Raw genomic sequence first — 21,409 nt, 5'->3', positions numbered from 1 at the left:
CCTAGAACTTAGAACTACTTAAACCTAACCAACTTAAGGACATCACACACATCCTTGCCTGAGGCAGCATTCGAACCTGCGACCGTAGCGGTCACTCGGTTCCAGACTGTAGCGTCTAGAGCCGCTCGGCCACTCTAGCCAGCCGAGCAAATAGGGATTTGACATAAAGACACAAATCTGTCCCCAGAGGGGTCACAGAGAACGGGGGCAAGTTCATTAGCCAGGATACCCATGTGGCTGGGAACCGAAAGAAAATCAGCTGAACAAAAAGGATCACCAAGATCGGCAAGAAGATCGTGGATGGCAGACACCAAGGGGTGGGGGGAAAAACACCAGGCAGATATGAAGACAGCAGAGTATGGAATATTCCTGCTGGGAGAGGTGGAGGGAAGAATATCATGTGGTGGGATCCTCTTTGATTGCACAAAGTTTATTAGACAGTGGGGTAGCTCCCCCAAGAGTCAGCCCCTAATTGAGCAAATAGGGATTTGACATAAAGACACAAATCTGTCCCCAGAAGGGTCACAGAGAATGGGGGCCACTCACTGAAGCAAGCAATCAGCAAGTTCATCACCCAGGATATCCATGTGGCTGGGAACTGAAAGAAAATCAGCTGAACAAAAAGGATCACCAAGATCGGCAAGAAGATCGTGGATGGCAGACACCAAGGGGTGGTGGGAAAAACACCAAGAAATAGCCTGAAGGCCACTCATTGAGTCCATAGATAACAAAAGTCAGGTGAGGCAGGACCATTTAATAAAACAGAAGGCCTGATAGAGGTCTATCAGTTCTGCAGTAAACACCAAACACATGGCAGGCAAAAGATGGTGTTCCATGCCAACAGAAGATGTAAATGCATTTCCCAATCGATTGGTGAATTTAGAGCCATCGGTGTAAAAATGATGGCATCCAGACTTCTGTAAGGGCAGACAGAACAAACAATGGAACTCCATTGGAGCAATGGTGGCCTTCAGAAAACAGAAGAGATACATCCAAATCTGCAGCTAAGGAACTAGCCAAGCTGGGGTGGTCAGGAGAGAATATGGGAAAAGGACAAGGAGAGAGATGGAAATCATGGCAGAGAGAAGCAAAGCAGAGCCCAACTGTAAACCCAACAGAGGATGGACAGCAGGTGAGCAATGTCCCATAGCCACAAAAAGAATAGAGTAGGAGGGATGAGCAAGGCAAGAGTGGGCAGTGATGGCAAAGGAAACCAGGAGCTGAGACTGCCAAACTGAAAATGGATGGACCCCAGCATCAACCAGAAGACTATTGACAAGGTTAGTGTGAAAAGCACCATTGGCTAAATGGAGACCACAATGGTATGAAGCAAAGGACAATGAGTCTACAAAAACAGCCAACCTTCAGAATGCAGATATGGGGCAACCAAGCAAGCTTGTTGTCAAAAGGAAGATGCAAGAAATGAAACAGGAGGACCATGGCCAGGAGTTGGGTGTTGAGGTGAGCTTGAGATCAGGATAGACCATAGTGCGATGACAGAAATGCTTCACCCTCAGGTTAAAGAGAGAGAATTGTAAACTGCACAGGAGTGTCCACATGGAAATGCACTGGCTGGCATCCCTGAGCTGTCTTTCTGCAGAGGCCACTGAGTAGAAGCTAGACCAAATATAGAAATTATCCACATACAGAACAGGGGGACCAACAGGCCAGTGGAAGCCAAAGGTCCATTAATAGTAGTGAGAAAAAGAATAACACTTATTAAGGAGCCCTGTGGAATGCCAACTTCCTGGGTCTGTGGAGGGCTGAGGACAGTGCCAATAGGAAATCTGAACAACCATTGGGACATGAACTGGTAAATTGGGCAGAGGCCTCAAAGACCCACTCATGCAGTGCAAGTAGGATGTGATAGTACCAACCTGTGTCATAGGCATTATGGAGATCAAAGAAATCTGTGACAAGATGTGAGTGCTGAGAAAAGGCCTGCCAAGTTGTGGTTTGCAATCAAAGTAGATGATCAATCAGAGATCGTTCCTTCCAAAAGCCCAACTGATAAGGAGATAAGATTAGAAGACCCAACTGACTAACGAGCCTCCATCCATTCAAGTAATTTGCAGGGGACATTGGTCAGACTGATGGGTTGATGATGGATACTTGCTGAGCTTGTGGTCAAGAACACAGACATGGAGACCACAATGGTGAATCAGGTGCAAGAGAAGCAGTATGGAAGTGGCAGCTTATCCATAAATGTGACAACCATAGCCCAGATGATACAAAACTAATGCCTGATAATCTTTGGCATGAAGATGTTTAAAGGTAATAAGACAGTGGAGGACAGTGCTGCTTATGGTGGTGCAAACTATCTTATCATACAGACCATGGATGACTTAATCAATAAAATCTGAGAAAGAAGTTCTAACTATGACCTGGGAGATATATAGGGGACAGTCAGCATGATGGAAAGCCCATTGGGGTAACCTGGCCATCAGAAGGCAGGAAGGGAATGCGAGAATCAATAGGAAGTGGTCACTATCACAGAGGCAAACGTGTGGTGACCAATGTAAGGAAGGAAGAAAGGAAGGGTAAGTGAGCAAAAGATCCATGGCAGATAAAATTCCATATGTGGCATTAAAATGAGTGGGGGAGCCATCATTAAGAAAGTACAAGTCGTGGACCACAAGAAATTGGTCAATGAGGAATCCCCAGCTAGATGAAAAAGCACTGCCCCACAGAGGGTCATGGGCATTAAAATCCCCAAGAAGGAAGGAAGGGAGGGGGGAATTGTTGGAGGAGGGCAGTTAGAGTAGGAGGTATAGGTGGCCAGTCAGGAGTAAGACAGAGATTACTAACCGTGACCAAGAGTCCAAGTGGACCTGGATGGCAACTGCTTCCATTGTGGTCCAAGAGGGGATCCATAAACTCACAATTTCCATATGAACTAAAATGCAAACACCAGTGGAAGCCCTCAAAGGGACCATCTGGTTCTAATACAAAGCATGGAACCCATGAAGGGTCAGTAAGTGAGCATCACTAAAATGAGGTTCCTGGAGAATGAGACAAACTGCTGAGTAAAAGGAAATAAGCATGGAACAGGGATCCAAGTGGCACATGAATGGGCTGGAGCCAATCAAGCCACCAATTCACCATCCATCACATCAAAGATGGATGACACCCACTAATAAGAAGTCAGACTCAAGCTGCAAGGGGGGAGATGGCACATCCAGGGGCATCAAGTGGGCCTATTCCTGGGACTTATGTTTCTCCTTCTTCTCTTCCATAGCTCAAGGAAGGCAGAGCATAGAAGGAGATTAGACTTCTGCCAGATTCGGAACTGAAAGAGAGTGGGCAACACTGAGACACACAGAGTGCGAGCCCCTCGGCCGAATAGTGGCAGCAGGCTTCTGTCCTGGGAAATTCCAGGGTAGTGGTCCTGTGAGGGAGCATCATCACTGGCAGGTACTAAAAAGGGGAATACTTCTGTATCCAGGAAGCAGGAGCAGCAGCCAGAGGGGATGGTGTGGGAACTGCAGGGGATGGGGAGAGGAGAGGCAGGCAGGACTGGAGGGAGGAGAGGGAAAGGACATAACAGAGGCAAAGTTAGATGTCATCGACACAGGGTGAAGTTGGTCATATCCATGACAAGACTCAGTGTAGGATAGATGATCAAGAGATTTATACTCCTGTATCTCCTTCTTATAAGCCAAGCAATCTGGCAAGCATGGAGAGTGACGGTCATGACAATTAACACACACAGGCTACAGGACACAGGGGCTCCCCTCATGGAGTGGATGAGCACATTCACCACACAGAGGATCTGCCATAGAGCAGAAAGACATATGCCCACAACACAAGCACAAAAAACACCTCGTGGATGGATAGACGTATACCTTCATATAACACTGTTAACATATAACCTTGACCTTGTACAAGAGGGTATCTCCCTCAGATACCAGAATAAAGGAATGGGTACTGGTGTGATTCTCCTTATGACCTTTCTGAACATACCAAACAAAACTAAAGCCCTGTCATTCCAGATTGTCCCAAAGCTCTTCATCAGTTTAAAGGGTGAGGCCCCTATGAAGAACGAGTCCATGAACCACATTCAAAGGCTGGTTAGGAGTAATGCTCACTGAGATGTCACCAAGACTGTCACAAGCATGAAGGGCTGCTGATTGGTTGACAGAAGAAGTTTTGATCAATAGCAAACCTGATCTCATCTTACTAAGGGACTCCACTTCAGCAAATTTTTCCTCAATATTTTCGACATAATATAATGTCTAGGTGGTGGTGAACATGTCCCTGTCAGTCCTAGTGCAGATCAATTGGAGTGAAAGTGTTTTACCCCAAGCTGGCAAACCAGGCCACCTTCCCAGGGTGCAGTCAGGGAAGGCAAGGCCGCAGGGTCATAAGAAGCAACATTAAATAATCCATTATCAACCAAAGAGATGTCCATAGAAGAACAGTCAGTTTTTTGGGGCTTAATACATTTCGTACATAAAGCATCTGCCTTGATACCACACTATCAGATCAGGGCTCTCCCCATGGGCACCATCCAGCCACAGCAAGGGTTCTTTCACATTCTGGTGCCAGGAGTTCCAATGCTCTAGAATAGCAAGTAACCATTCCTAGGCATATATGGGGAGGCAACAGCTCAGGTATCAGAAATGTGGTCCCTGTATTATCAGGGGGCTCAGCCAGATGGGTACATGAGAGCCCCACCACACAGACTGGCTACACGTGCTGACACAGCAGAGTGGGGGTGAGGGGGGGCCATGGTGGTGCAGAAAGAGCAGAAGAAAGAAGGGAAGGAGGGGAAGAGCAACCCATGCTGTAGATGCTAGGGAGGGAATTCATCCCCAAATGACTCATGCTCTGGAGAGAAAGTTTAGAAGTGAAGGTCAAACTCTAAAGGAGGACCAAAAGTGACAGAAATAAAGGACGATAGAAAAAAGGCAACAGGAACAAAAATCAGAAGGAATACAAAAATCAGAAGGAATACAAAAATCATGTGGATAGTCAGTTCAACATAAGGAAGAACACTGAGAGAGGGGAAGGAAGGGGCAGGAGCAAGTACAGGGAGAGAGAGGCAGGGAAAAGAAAATGTAGCCTAGGAAGGAAGAATGTGTTGCAATAGCTTGGAACAATGTGTGCAACACACTCCATCTCACAAAAGAACCCTGAGCCCCCTGGGGGATGGAGGGGAAGAAAATTTCTGTAAAATAATATCTAAACCAAAGCAGAAGGTATACAAGGGAAAGAAGGAAAATTTTGGTCTGACATCCCTTTGAAGAGCAACAAGACATTCAGTGTGTTATTAATTTGTTTAGCAGATAAAGGTTATTTGATATTTGATGCTTAGTTATATAAGAGACAACTCCAGAATATCTTTATATTTGTAAGCTATAGCAATATTGGTCCAAAGACACAAAATTTCTCGCTGGTACTTATCTTCAGAACATCAAATTCCAATATTGGTAGTAGACATGCATCTAACTGATGAGGTGCAAGGGTGAGAGGAAACAAAGATTATAGGTATACTTTTAAGAACTTCTACAAGCTTAAAATGACATTCAAAACATATTTTGTAGTAAATCAATGTCTGTGAGTTACAGTTGTGGATGTTATAAAAATTTGGCATGGATTCCTTATTTGTAAAACCATAAAAGACACTATTGAACCCATCGTGGTGAAGAACAAAATGGCTTTCAAAAAAGGAAGATCATGCTGTGATTGCTGTTTTTCATTGAAATCGCTAATAGAAAAACATAGAAAAGTCAACATAAAATCACATAGTTCCTCCATCATCTTCAAACAAATCTTTTCAACAGAAACAAATTATTATAGGTTTTGACAAACATTCATGTTCCCTGCACCTTATTGACAATATATACAAAATGTACAAAACAAATTTAATCTTAGTCAAGAAAGAGGACAAATTATCAGAATGGGGAAGAAAACATACAAGAATATGACAGGGATGCCAACTTATCCCAACTTTCAGAATTCTTATTTATTATTTACATTAATAAAATCATCGAAGATTGGAGACAATTCCACATAGCTTCATTCAAATTAACAGAAACAAAAGACTAGATTTTACTTTTTGCAGATGATTTAGCTCTTGCAACATCTTCAGAGGATGACATAAATTTTCTGTACACAGTTTACAGATAATATCCATGAAATACAGCATGGACATCAAAATTTAAAAAAAAAACAAAAACTATGGCTTTCTGTAGAAAATACCCAGTATAAAGTAAGATCTGTTTGAAAAATAAAATTCTAGAAAGAGTGAACTCATTCACACACTGAGACAATAAACTATCATTTTTGGAAAAACAGCCCTAGCTGAAATAGTCTCCAGGTATACAAAAGAAATGGGAGTCATTAATAATGTAATGAAACTATCCCTAGTCCAGAAACTTACCAGAATAAACCAGTATACGACCTTAGCAAGTCATGCACTGCTCTGTGCTATAGCAGTGAAGCCTGGACAATAAAGGCAAAAGATGTGAAATGATAAACAACCTATGAAATGAAATACTTGATACAAGCAGCTGGTTACACCAAATCATATCACAACAGGAATAAATACGTGTGAAAGGAACATCTCAAATATTATATTCAGAACTACCAAAACAAGTGGAAAAAAACATGTATAATAAATGAGCTCAAAGAGGAGCCCCTAACTCCATGCTGCTCTACAAGCCAAACCATGTAATATAACTATGTCGGCCAATGAAAACATGGCAGGAGAACTTCTCAATGAGACCATAACAGGTTAAAAGGCCTAAAACTTGAAAGGAAGAAGATGATGATGTGATGATGACGATAAATATCATGTTACCTTAACTGTAGTGTCGATACTTATGTGATTAGTGCATTATTTCTTCCTTTCCCCACTCACTGACCTATTTCTCTAAATTATATCTTTTATAGTTTATGATAATGATATAATCATAGCTCTTGTGATGTTGAGCACTGTAGCATTAAATTTGAATACATAATATGTTATAATATTGTACTATAGATGTATGTCAATGGCAGTGGATGGGTGCTTTGTGGATCACTTCTGCTATATCTGTAGATGGGTATAACCTGTGCTTTTTCAAACTACTAGGCATAGGTTTTTGTTTGAAGTATTTGTGATATATTATGATCAGAAGAGTGACTCAACCACAGATTCTGTACCAATATAGAATGTTTGTATGAATCACCACAGACTGATTAATTTGTTAATGTTCATCAAAGTTTAGTTGCATAGATCTTTTTAGACATATCCACTACAGTTCTTCCTCTATTAAATATAAGCAAAGGAATATATCAGATACATTTGCTGAAAAAAGTGACATTCTGTCAATGGTGAAAAGTGATATACTAATTACACATTTATTTTTATTTTAGTCAGAATCATATTTATAATATAATAAAAGTCATTATGAGTTTTGGCCACACACTTTGGCCACTCACTCTTCAACCAATGTCACTCGCCTTGTCCTGCATCTGTACTCCCCTCAAGTGCCAGTATTTCCATTTTTTATTATTTGTATTAAATCATTTCACCTTAATTTCTTATCTCTCTTGTTCCATCAGAAAATTAACAACCCTACTGATCAAACCCATCTGTCAGTTTGTCATTTTATCCTACAATAAGCTGACTTAGATTTGTCTAATTTATTATCATTTTAATGAGGAATTCCTTGGTTACAGTCACTTACACACTTAAATAGAAAATACTCTGTAAAAGACAATTAATTTTAACAATCAAAATTTTGTCTATCACTACTAATTACTTACCTAGTGGTCCAAGACGGTACTGTATGGAAACAACTAAAATGCCACTGTCAACGTAGAAATCAGGTGAGTATGACTGAGCATAACCCGTTCTGAAGCCACCACCATGAATCATCACAAACACTGGTCTGGGAGTACTTGTATCTGATGGTAACTGTTGTACAAGGGGAAAAAAACTGATTTCAGAAAAAAATCTTGAAAATTTACCTTATATGAGGTGTAACATACTTTGTGGGTGGGTTCTTCATGTCAAAATAAAAAAGATGTACATCTAAACATATGTCCAAAAATACTTTTTTTTCAACTATTAATGAAAGTTTAAAATAAATAACATTTCAAGGTAAAACTATCAACTGATTTTTGGAATACATTTTCATATCCACCATTCATGAATATGTAAAACACTCATGGTACAATTCATGTAAACTCAATAGAATCTCAAAGCTAATGTGTGATCTGGAATTGCTGGTGACTTGCAGGTCAGTATATTCTTCCAACTTAATGTACAGGCATTCTAGGCATTCTATACAAAGACTTTATTCAGAACATTCTTTTAGATATACTACAAGGAATAGCCCTGCACCTAAGAGGATGCAAGTACTTTATGTGTGAAAGGGTTCCAGCAATGATATTGTTCAATGCACATTGGACAATTTGCATTGTGACAAATGAGTAAGTAGTGCAAGACTATTTCTGAGGCCTACAGTTTCCTCCAGCATGTGTCCTTCAGTTTACTACTTCTTAGATGACTTAATTTTTTTTTATTCAGCAGGCAGTCCTACTGCAGCAATGCTTCATCACTTTGTCATAGAAGTCTGTGAAAACACTTGACACTATCCAGAATATAAAGAAAAGGCTGGGTTGCTACTCACCATAAAGATGACACACGCCATCTTTTTAGTGAGTAGCAATATACCCTTTTCCCTGGCATCTTAACAGTGAGTAGTAATCTATCCTTTTCCTTGTATTGTTGATACTCCAACCTGGAGTTTCCATTGTTTTACACTGTCCAGGAGGTATTTGAAAGGGACAAACAGTACATGATCTCATCAGTGCTTGTATACGTAGAAAGAAGTGGAAGACATTTTGAACATTTGTTATATGCTTATTCCTTACAAACTTCATAAAATGTTGTGATCTTTATAACCCAAAATAATATTTTTATTATTTATTTATTTATTATATTGACTTGGTTTCTCATTTTTGTGAGAGAAATTTGCTCCTAAATATTGTACAAGCATGTCTCGCCCATCTTTTGTAACTCATTACTTGTTTGCTGCATTTTCTTTGAATGAATGAATAGACATTAAAATTGTCAAAGTTTAAATTATTTTATGAAACTTCAGTGTATGTTTGGAGTCTATGTAGCATGGCTCAATCTGTACACAAACAGCCTTGCAAAGCATCCTTTCTTTATTTGATTTTTACTAAAACAATATTATGAAATGGAAAGTTGCTACTCACCATACAGTGGAGATGCTCAGTCACAAATAGGCACAAAAATAAGAAAAAACTGTCTCTCTCTCTCTCTCTCTCTCTCATTCCACATGGGAAAAAATATATCTAAAAACAAAGATGATTTGACTTACCAAACGAAAGTGCTGGCACGTCGATACACACACAAACAAACACAAACACACACACAAAATTCTAGCTTTCGCAACCAACGGTTGCCTCATCAGGAAAGAGGGAAGGAGAGGGAAAGGCAAAAGATTTGGGTTTTAAGGGAGAGGGTAAGGAGTCATTCCAATCCCGGGAGCGGAAAGACTTACCTTAGGGGGAAAAAAGGACGGGTATACACTCGCACACACACACCGCACATACACAGACATAAGCAGACATTTGTCTATTTGTCATTTGACTATTTGGATATGAACAACAAATGATAGCTATGGACTATCTGCACTCTTTGATGCTTGATGTCTTCTCCAATGGAGGTGGCATCTTCCAGCTAGATATCTGTCCTTGACACACCAGAATTTGCTACTGTGGTTTGATGAATATGCTAGTGAACTCACACTTATTTCTTGGCAAACAAATGCCCCTCATCTGAACCTGATGGAAAACACCTACAATGCTAGCATATGCCAACTCTGCGACTACAGACAACTGGCTCATAATTTACTATAAATGTGTGAACTGTGCTAGACATCTGGTGCCATACACTTCCAGAAACCTACCGAGGACTTGTTGAATCAACTCCATGTAGAACTGCTACTGTATTGCATTCTAAAGATGGACCTCAATGATATTAAGTAGGCTGTCATATTTTGGCTCTTCAGTGTGTGACACTTACAACAAATTTATGCTAGCACATACACAATACACACAAGTTGGTAATTGTAGTTAGTTACATGTTTTCATGTTCCATAGATCATTTGAATGGTTCTCATTTCAAACTGATGTGGAATGAATAAGTTTACAGGATATGTATTCATGATTAATGTTAACATTAACAACCCCGTGTGGAGTTTGCTGGTCTCCCATCGGGCACCTCCCCAGGTGGCGGATAGGGGAATGCTCACCAGATATGGTGGGTACCGGGGAAATAAAATACCCGGGGTGGACCAAAACTAGCAACTGCTGCCTTGTAGTATGATATTGGCTTATCAAAGGCTAAAGGAAGAAAACCTTGAGTAAAAATTACCTGGTCCTCCGGGTTGGGGGTTGTACAGTGGGCCAGCTCCTCACTCACATAAAAACATAAAAATGCTAAAAAACCTAGTAATATGCCTTGGAAAAATTGGAACTTTGGACGACGAACTGGCAATGAGAAACGGAAAATTATGTTTGGATGCTGGAATGTGCAAGGTGTTTCCACTAAAATAAATTTACTACCTGCAGAACTTGACATGTTCAACATGGATGTTGTTGTACTCTCTGAAACAAAGAAGAAAGGCCAAGGAGAAGAAGAACTGGATAATTATGTACATATCTGGAGTGGGGTATCAAAAGCAGTAAGAGCCAAAGCAGGAGTCTCCATTATGATAAGGAAATCATGGAAAGAAAGAATCACAAATTGGACATTCATCAATCAACGTATTATAACTGTTGAAATGACATTATTTGCTAGGGAAGTTGTGACTATTGGCGTATATGCACCCACAAACGACACAAAAGATAAGGAGAAATATACATTTTGGGACACCCTCAGGGAGACTATTGAAAAAATCCCAAGAAGAAAGGAACTGATTATCATGGGAGATCCGAATGGAAGGGTAGGAATTAGAGAATCTTGTAGAATAGTAGGAAAACATGGAGAGGACGAATATAATGACAATGGGGAATGATTGATTGCAATTTGTGAACAATTTGATCTAAAAATTACCAACACATTTTTCAAACATAAGGACATTCATAAATATACTTGGCAACAGAACACCAAAGAACTTCATTCTATAATAGATTACATTATCATTAGGCAAACAAGTAGTTTCAAAGCAGTAGACGTCAGATCTTATAGGGGAGCCCAGTGTGGATCAGACCACTATCTAGTTAAAATGAAGTCTTTCTGGCCATGGAAGAATGCAAGGAGTGATACAAGTAACATAAATAAAACAAACCAGATTGAGAAAGATGAAAATTTACCTTTTAATATTGACAGCCTACAAGACGAAAGTATCAGAACACTCTTTGCGGCCAGGATGGAAAGGAAACTGGTTGAATCATTTGAAGGAAGTACAGAGGAAATATATGACTATATAAAAGCTAATGTGAAAATCATAGCAACGGAGGTGTCGGGTAAAAAAGATAGCAACCACAACCGTGCGGCAGAGTGGTGGTCAGAGGAACTAGAGGTCCTCGTTAGAGAAAAACGAAATGCGTTCGTTCAGTGGTTGAATTGATGAAAAAAATAAGGATGGCAAAAAATGAAGCATGGGAAAGAACATGTGCCAAGGTGAATAGCAAATTAGGATTTGGGAGAGCAAAAGAAGCATGGTCAGTATTGAAAGGGCTTCGACAGGATACAAAAAGCAAAACTAATCTCCAACTGATAACACAAAAGGAAAGGGAAGAGTATTTCCAAAAATTATTAAATGAGGACAGAGAAGAATATCTAGAAGAAGGAACAGGGGAAGATAAAGGACATGAAGATGATGAGATCCAGATTTTAGAAAGTGAAGTACTTCAGGCGTTGAGAACAGGAAAGAATGGTAAATCACCGGGACCAGGCAATATCAATCTGGAGTGTCTGAAATATGGTGGTGACAAAATTGTGAAACTGATAATACAGCTCTTCAACAAAATGATACATGGAGATTCAATACCCAACGAGATGAAGCTAGGTTACATTAATACAATATTTAAGAAAGGGGATCACAAAATTTGTTCAAACTATCAAGGAATTTGTGTTACAAACACATTAATGAGAATTTTTGCGAAAGTAATTAAAAACAAACTGGAAAAAATTTTAGAACCCAAGAAGAACAATGTGGATTCATGGCTGGGAGATCATGTGTAGACCATATTTTCACATCACGACAGAGTTTGGAGAAACATAGGGAAAAATCAAAAAATATAGGATTAATTTTCATAGATCTAGAAAAAGCATATGATACTGTTCCAAGAAAATTACTTTGGAGAGCACTACATATGGCAAACATAAACCCTCCCTTGATTAAAATAATACAACAGATGTATAAAGATAACATTTGCCAAGTGAAAGTTGTTAATAAACTTTCACAGAAATTTAGAACAAGCAAAGGCCTTTTACAAGGCTGTCCCATGTCACCATCATTATTTAAAATCTATATAGATATTAGCCTTAGAACATGGTCTCGTAAATGTAATAGTATGGGATTAGAAATAAAAGATGGAGTTTACCTACATCATTTATTATTTGCTGATGATCAAGTAGTCGTAGCACAAGATGGGGAGGATGCTAACTATATGTGCAATCAACGAGCAGTAGCGTACAAAACTTGGGGGTTGAAGATTAATTACCAAAAACCAGAATACTTGACTAATGATTCAGATGAGCTATACATTGAAGGAAAGAAAATCAAAAAGATAAACACTTTCTGTTATTTAGGATCCATTTTAGAAATCGAGGGAAAATCAGAGTCAGAAATCAATAAAAGAATTAGTAGCATACGGAGGGTCATTGGGAGATGCTTAACTCAGTCTTATGGAGCAGGAATGTAATGAGCAGAACTAAAAAACTAATATACAAATCCATATTAGAGAGTGTGGTTCTGTATGGAATGGCGACCTGGACAATTAACATGAAGCACATTAAAAAATTACAAGCTCTAGAGATGGACTTTTGGAGAAGATCGGCAAGAACCTCCAGGAAAAAAAAGATAAGGAACACTGAAGTAATAAGGAGAATGGAAATAAAAGAAAGAATATATGACGCAATGGATAGGAAGAAATTACAGTGGTACGGGCATGTACGACGAATGGAGAAAACCTGAATACCAAAATTGATACTGGAGTGGGAACCGGAGGGGAGAAGAAGAAGAGGACGACCTATGACAACCTGGCTCCAAAATGTACAGCACACAATGAGGAGAATGGGCGCAGAGGAAGAGGACACACAAGATCGAAACACCTGGAGAAATATTTTGAGATTATATTTTAAGAACGTTTATTGTTTGTATTGTAATTTCCAAGTAAATTATTATGTTGGAGATAAGCCTCTGTAATGAGGAAAAGCTCAAAATAAAAATAAAAATTAACAACCACATTATTTTTTTAGTCCTACTCACACAATTACACTTACAAAAAGGTATTTTCTCTAGTTATCGGTTTTTAAGTAGAAATTTATCATTGGAATAGATGTTGTTGTCCAGGAGAAATTATTTTAAGTTAGATTTAAATCTTGTTTTGCTAGCTGTCAGGCGTTTTATGGCAATGGACAAATGACCAAAAATTTTTGTTGCTGCTTATTGAACTTCTTTCTGAATCACTGACAGCTTTAATAATGAGTAATAAAGTTCATTTTTTCCTCTGTTGTTGTAGGTAGATCCAGGCATCTCTGTTTGGAAGTTCTGCAGGACAGCTTTTGTGTAGTTTGTAAGGTAGTAGATGAGGTACAGGCAGAAGTAAAGCTGTGAGGAAGCGTCATGAATTGTGCTTGGGTAGCTCACTCATAAAGCACTTGCTCATGAAAGGCAAAAGGCCTGAGTTCAAGTCTTGGTCCAGCACATAGTTTTAATCTGCCATGAATTTTGGTATCAGTGCTCATTCTGCTGCAGCGTGAAAATTTCATTCAATCAACTTCTTATCAGTTAATAATTAAGTAAAATGTCATCTTCAATCCACAATATGGCAGTTATTCTGGAGAGATGTTGCTTTTGGGTATAGGTGTATATAATCTCCATAACATAAGAATTTAACAGTTGGTGGTAGAATAGTATCAATATTAATGAGTGAGGAAGGTACATAGTATTATAAGAATGTGAAGCTTGTGCACCATTGCAAGGAATTACACATTTTCATAAGCAGCTGAGATCAATGAAGATTGCTGTAGTGATTTGCACCTCCCATGATATGGGTGGCACATATCTCTTATGATCTCTTACTACTAGTTAGCTAGTTTCAGGTTCCATGGATCATTTCCACAATAAATCGTAATGGTAAGGAATGAGTCTTTCTACATTCACTTTGCAAATTAATTTATAAGTGTGAGTACATACAGAGCAGTTAGTAATTCCTACCCACTATCTTTTACATATTACACTAACATAAATTCTCGTGTACAATAGAGGGAGTTGTCAAGGAGAAACTTTCTTACTTTGTTTTTAAATTTTACTTTGCTATTTGGCAGACACTGGAAGTTTTCAAAACTTTAGTTGTAGCATTGTACACCCGTTTTTATGCTAAAGGAACCTTTAATGTGTAGTAATGAATGGTCTTTTTGCTTCTGGTATTGTAATTATGTGCATCATCATTTCTTTTGAACTGCAGTTGATTACTTACAACAAATGTCATATGGGAATAAACACAGTGTGAAGCAGTAGTCAGAATACCCAACCCACTAAACAGATGTCTTCAAGGTGATCATGGATGAGCACCACATATTATTCTTACAGCAAATTTTTGAGCAATGAAGACTTTTTTTCCTTAAAGATGAGTTACTCCAGAATGTTACTCCATATGGCGTTATTGAATGAAAATATTCAACATATATCAACATACTGATTTCTCTCCCCTTAGGATTGGCAATGATTTTAATTGTAAATGTGGTTAATCTAAGTTATTTTAAGAGCTCCAAATTGCATTTTTCCCATTTAAATTCTCATCAATATGGACACCTAAAAATTTGGAGTTTTCATCCTAGTTATTATTTCCTTGCCATTTACACTTATTATTAATGTAGTACCGATAGATGTGCAGAACTAAGTATGTTGTGTGTTTTTAAAACTCAAGGTGGTAATTAATCATCCTCCTCTAACATTATCTTTTTTTATAGAGATAACCGACACTGTGCATACTATTGATTCTTGCATAGCTTAAAATTATGTCAGCTGTTTCCCTAAAACAACTCATATGATTTTGTATACAATGTATTATATTTCAAGCTAAAATGCATAAAAAAGAAATTAATGTGTTACAATTGATACATACTAATAGTTAAAATTACTCTTCTCCTATGACTAATTGAAAATATAAAATTTTTGGCATACTTAAAATTCATATTATTAATTGCACAATTTAATGCTAATTATTAAATTTATTTTTGGACTCAGTCATAAAATAATGTTATATCTTGGTGATAATTCTCCTGTTGAAAGGAACCGCATGACTGCTACGGTCGCAGGTTCGAATCCTGCCTCGGGCATGGATGTGTGTGATGTCCTTAGGTTAGTTAGGTTTAAGTAGTTCTAAGTTCTAGGGGACTGATGACCACAGATGTTAAGTCCCATAGTGCTCAGAGCCATTTGAACCATTTTTTCTCCTGTTGAAACCTAAGTTTGTAAACTCTTTTGCTTTGTAAACTCTTTGGAATGTATCCAGAATGAGATTTTTTACTCTGCAGTGGAGTGTGCACTGATATGAAACTTCCTGGCAGATTAAAACTGTGAGCCAGACTGAGACTCGAACTCAGGTCTCGGTCCAGCACACAGTTTTAATCTGCCAGGAAGTCTTTGGAATGTAGTTAGTACCACAGAATGTAAGTTAGGGAGGGCATGTCTCAGATAGAAACACCTGTATTTTGCTAATCTTGTCTCTAATATTGTAATTTGTGGTGTGACAAAAATGGATATTGTGAAATCAGTGTGGTACAGAAGAATGGGATAAAATAAAAAGGTGAGACCATTAGCACGAAACCGGTCAACGATAATTTCAAGAACACTGTATACTATTTCTTTTGTTTATGTTTTGGACTGATTACAACACTAGAGTCATCTGCAAAAAGAACCAATTCTGCTTGTTGGATATTAGATAGAAGATTATTTACATAGAGGAACAATAGCGGACAATATTATGAAAAGGAAAGTTGCCAGATACAGACACACACACACACACACACACACACACACACACACACACGCACACACACACATGCAAATGCAATTCACACACATGACTCGTGTGTGTGAGTTGCGTTTTGCATATGTGTGTGTGTGTGTGTGTGTGTGTGTGTGTGTGTGTGTCATCTATTTTTCACAAAGACCTTATGGGCTGAAAGCTTTATTTGTGACAGTCTTTTTGTTGTGCCTATTAGCAAATCAGCATCTTCGCTATATGGTGAGTGTAAACATTATTTTCACAGTATTGGAATAATATAGGACATAAGATAGAGCCTTGGGGAACCCCACATATAATCTCCACAGTCAAAATAATATCCCCCAGCAACACTGGTTGAATTACTAACCACAATCTTCTGCAACCTTTTGGTTAGACATGACATTATCCGCTGGTTGGCTATACTATCAAAACCATGAAACTTAAATTTATCTACAAGAATACTGTGATTCACACAGTCATATGCCTTAGACAGATCATAGCAAATACCAGCCACCACTGTTTTATTATTTAATGCTTGTATAATCTGGTGAATGATTATATGAACGGCGTTCTCAGTAGAGCAACTCTTCTAAACTCTAAACTGTGATTTGATGAGGATATTATAATTACTCAGGTGCCATACTATACTAGAATACATTACCTTCTTGAAAATTTTGGAAAACAATGTTAGCAATGGAAGAGGTTGGTAGCTATTGAGGGGTTGTACAATGGCATATTTCAGTCTCTCGGTAAAAATGCCTTGTCATAGTGATGCGTCATATGTTTCAGATAAGACAGGGCTTATTATATGAGAACAACTCTCTGTTGGAAACACTATCAAAACCAGATGAGCTTCTATTTTTTAAGAGAATACATAATTTTCTTAATTTCAGAAGTAGACGTTGGCAATAAATTCATATGACTGACTTTTATGAGACTGCTTTGTCAACATACTGCTGTGATTTTTCTCTTGAACTGTTTTCCCTATACTTTAACTACTATATTTAAATAATAATTACTAAACATATTTGCTACCCATGACCCATATAGCCTTGAGTCTATTTTCAGAATTACTGTTTTCTGGAATTATGTGCATGTTCCTTGGTTTCTTAATAATATTTCTTAGTAACTTTGAGTAACTTTTTGTAATTTACAACTACTGCATGATATCTATTTGTTCTTACCAACAGATACATTTTCCTTTTCCTTTCTCAAGATACTTTAATCCCTCTAATGGTCCATGGTTTTTTACATGGCTGTTGGTGTCCTTTCTGATTAGTGTGAACTTGACTACAAATTGGAATTTAAGAAAGCTGGATGATCATGGAAAAACAGATACTAGATGCTTTTTAGAACCATTTATTTTATTCCTCATTACACGTTTCAGGTTCTGCCCATCTTCAGATGACCTAATAAAACTACAGTAACAAATATAATGTTACATAGTGTACATCAAACACACAACTTAAATAAGCAATGTAATTGCAATATATTTGCACAACAGTTAGTTTTGATAGACAAATATATACCATTTTTCATACATGTTAAGTATGTTTTTGACAAGTTGTCAAAAATCATCAGGAAAACCATGAAGTTAAGCAAAATAGCAGCAGTACCTAAATATGATGACCTAACATGGACAAGACATGCAGTGGAATGACAGGAGTGACCTCCTGTGCATGCTAAGTAAACAATCAATCAACAGATGGCATGACTATAGCAGCACTGCTTTACAACATCATTTTGTCGTTACCATTAGTTACATATTTGTCCACAATATATATTTTATTTCATTTTTCAGTTTTAATTGTAGTTTTTATTATGGAGAAATCTATAACTAATGATAATGATGAAATGATGTTGTAAAGCAGCACCACTGTTATCACACCATATGTTGATAGACTGTTTACCTACCACGTACAAGAGGCCATTGTATCTTTCCACTGCAAATTTTGTCCATGTTAGGTCATTGTATCTAGTTACTACTGCTATTTTGTTAAACTTTGTGGTTTTCTGAAGATTTTTGATGTTCTTGTCGAAGGTATATTTAACACTTTTTTAAAATAATATGTACAGTATTTGCCTATTAAAACAACTGCTGTGCAAGTTTTTTACAAATACATTGCATATTTAAGACACACGTTTTTTTATGTAAAGTATGTAGGCTAACTTTATATCCATTATTGTGTTTATATAAGGTCATCTGAAGATGGGCAGAGCCCAAAACATTTAATGAGGAATAAAATAAATTGGTCTAAAAACATCAAGTACCTGTTTGTCTGCAATCATCCAACGTTTTTAAAATTCCACATAGTCTTTCTGATTAGCTTATGTGGAAATCCATTTTCAAATAATGATTCGAATTTATCATGGAATAGATTAAATTTTATGTTAGTATTTCATTAATTATAAATTTAATCCCAGGCCATCTCTTGTAAATTATTCTTAAAAGCATTTGTTCTGGAGTCATTAATTATTGTAACTGATTTTCAGTGAGGAGTATCCACACTATAAGGCACTACCTTATAAATACTAACCAATTGTGCATTATGATCAGAGAGAGCATTTGTTGCTGGGTAAACAGTTATATTTTTGGTTTGAGCTTCACCAAAGAAAATCTTCCCAGTTAGGCTCCTACTGTCTATGCACCCGTGCCGGAAAGTTAATGACCAATATCAAACTGTAGGATTCAAATAAAGTTTCCAGGTCATTATACATGTTAGAATCCTTTATAAAATCTACACTGAAGACATCACAGACCATTATGCTTAATGCTGTCTGACAGATAACATAGTAACAACAGTTAGTAATGATAGTATCAATCCATCAGAGAAATAGCGAAGCCAACTCAGATTTATTGAGAGCTATGAGATGTCTGTTATTTTTGTAATTAATGTAGTTCTTATTTTCACATGTACTCATATTTCAAGGACACCTAAGAACGCTGCACATGTTCCATGCTTAGTCAGCATCACATGTATCAGGAAAGCATGCTGAAATAAAATTGCTTGTTGTGGCATGGTTACAGAAGCTCTATGGATAACGGCATTGTGGCTTAGAAGATCACTATATTCCTTGACAATTGACAACAATGTAGATATTTAAAACAAAAGGGAATTACTGGTTTAATCGTATTGGGGCAGTTTAAATCCAGATCTAGTGGAAAGACAGTTGGTTGTTTTGAAATACATAATGAAGACTAATGGATAATACAATTTAATTTGTTAAATTTTGTATAACGAAGCATTTCAGAAAAAGCAATCCAAGGAGGCAGTTGTTAAATCATCACAGGAAATCACATATCAAATGAGTCAATACAAATTACAGAAAAAATAAGAAAAGAAGATTGCATTGCAGTTAGGAAGTGTTTCTAAACTTATGAGCCAAGGTGTCACTTTGCTAATAACATGTGATTTTTATGTTTCCCTTTCTTTTCTGAAGTCATTTTGTGTGAGTTTTCCACAATTGGCCTATGAGATTAAGCATAATTGGGTTCTATTCCTTGCTTCAGTATGACCACTATCTGGTATTGTTGCAGCAATTCTGCAGTCCACATTTCATATGCATAGAAGATGTTGTAATGCCCCTGACACTAAATGAGCTATCACTGCACAGCAAATGTCAGTCACTGGGGGGTAGTGTAAGGCATTAGTGTCATTAGCAGTTTTACTTCCATTGTGGGAATGGGTTGCACAGAAAGTAATTCTCCACTATGAGATCAAATTATATTGCTTGTGGTTTAAGACCTGATGGGGAGATGGTGTCCACAAAGTCTTTATGACTGTGTCTCTGTGATGACATCATATTTTCTATTTTCCAGAGTACAATTTCCAGTTTTTAAATCTTTTTACTTTCCACCATATATTTGTACAGAATGATTTCCAAAAATCACTTATAATATTATTTTAAGATCTCCTTCATCGCATATTTGCATGTTCATATTTTTAAGTTAACTTGCTCTATGGACTGCTGTCTAAATTCTTTTAATGCTGATCATCTTGAAGAAAGAGTCTCAGAGCATTATTGATGCCAACATCCCATAGCCTGTTTATTCCAAGGTCAGTGAACACTTTTCCTTGTGATGGTTGTGGAAGCTTCTAACTCCAGTACATCAATGAAGCAGTCACATACCACATATCCAGTAATCCAAGGTGAGTGGCGTAATGTGAGATCCTTCTCTAGCATTACTTTTCCTCAACAGTAGTTGTCGATACCAGTATAACATAGCGGAGATACTGAGGCACAAATAGGCACAACAAAAAGACTTCCACAAATATAGTTTTCGGCCAGTAACGCTTTCATCAAAATTTGATGACAGACACACACATACACACTCACGCAACTGTAACTCATACACACATGACTGTAGTCTCAGTCAACTTAGGCCACACTGTGAGCAGCAGCACCAGTGCATGATGGGAGTGGGGCTGGCTGGTGGTAAGGAGAAGGCTTCAGTAGAGGGGGAGAGAGATAGTAGGGTAGGGGTGGTGGACAGTGATGTGCTGTTGGGCACTGCATGGGAACGAGGTGGAAAGAGGATAGGGCATATATGTGCAGTCGGGAGGTTGAGTGGATGGCAGCAGAGTGGTGGAGGGGGAGGGGGGGAGGGGGGTATAGTAGTAAAGGAGAGAAGTAAAAAAGACTGGGTGCAATGGCGGAATGAGGGATGTGTAGTGCTGGAATGGGAACAGAGAAGGGGCTGGATGAGAGAGGACAGTGACTAGAGAAGTTGAGGTTAGGAGGGTTATGGGAAGAAAGGATATATTGCAGGGAAAGTTCCCACCATCACAATTCAGAAAAGCTGCTGTTGGTGGGAAGGATCCACATGGCACAGGCTGTGAAGAAGTCATTGAAATGAAGGATGTCATGTTTGGCAGTGTGCTCAGCAACAGGTTGGTCCACTTGTTTCTTGGACACAGTTTTTTGTTGACCATTCATGCAGACAAACAGGTTGTTGGCTGTCATGCCCACATAGACCATAGCCCTATCCTCTTTCCACCTCGCACCTCGTTCCTGTGCGCTCCCCAACAGAACATCACTGTCCACCATCCCTACCCTACTATCCCCCCCCCCCTTCCACCCAAGCCTCCTCCTTACCCCCATCCAGTCCCCATTCCCATCATGCACTGCTGCTGCTCGCAGTGCAGCCTCAGTTGCCTGAGACTGCAGTTAGGTGTGTGTGTGAGTTGCCTTTGTGTGT

The 21,409-nt window shown here is 38.3% G+C and overlaps 1 protein-coding gene across 1 annotated transcript in view; it reads right to left on the bottom strand.

The window, feature by feature from the left end:
- The window catches only part of LOC126146300 (esterase FE4-like), a 123,398-nt gene that overhangs the window by 62,355 nt on the left and 39,634 nt on the right, over positions 1-21,409 (bottom strand). The window contains exon 4 of the mRNA XM_049915611.1: positions 7,756-7,906. Coding sequence (XP_049771568.1) covers positions 7,756-7,906 — 151 coding nt within the window. The remainder of the gene's footprint in view (positions 1-7,755; positions 7,907-21,409) is intronic.

Source organism: Schistocerca cancellata, chromosome 2 (genome assembly GCF_023864275.1).
Source record: "Schistocerca cancellata isolate TAMUIC-IGC-003103 chromosome 2, iqSchCanc2.1, whole genome shotgun sequence".
Classification (NCBI taxonomy): Eukaryota; Metazoa; Arthropoda; class Insecta; order Orthoptera; family Acrididae; genus Schistocerca; species Schistocerca cancellata.
This window is presented reverse-complemented; position numbering and strand designations above follow the sequence as displayed.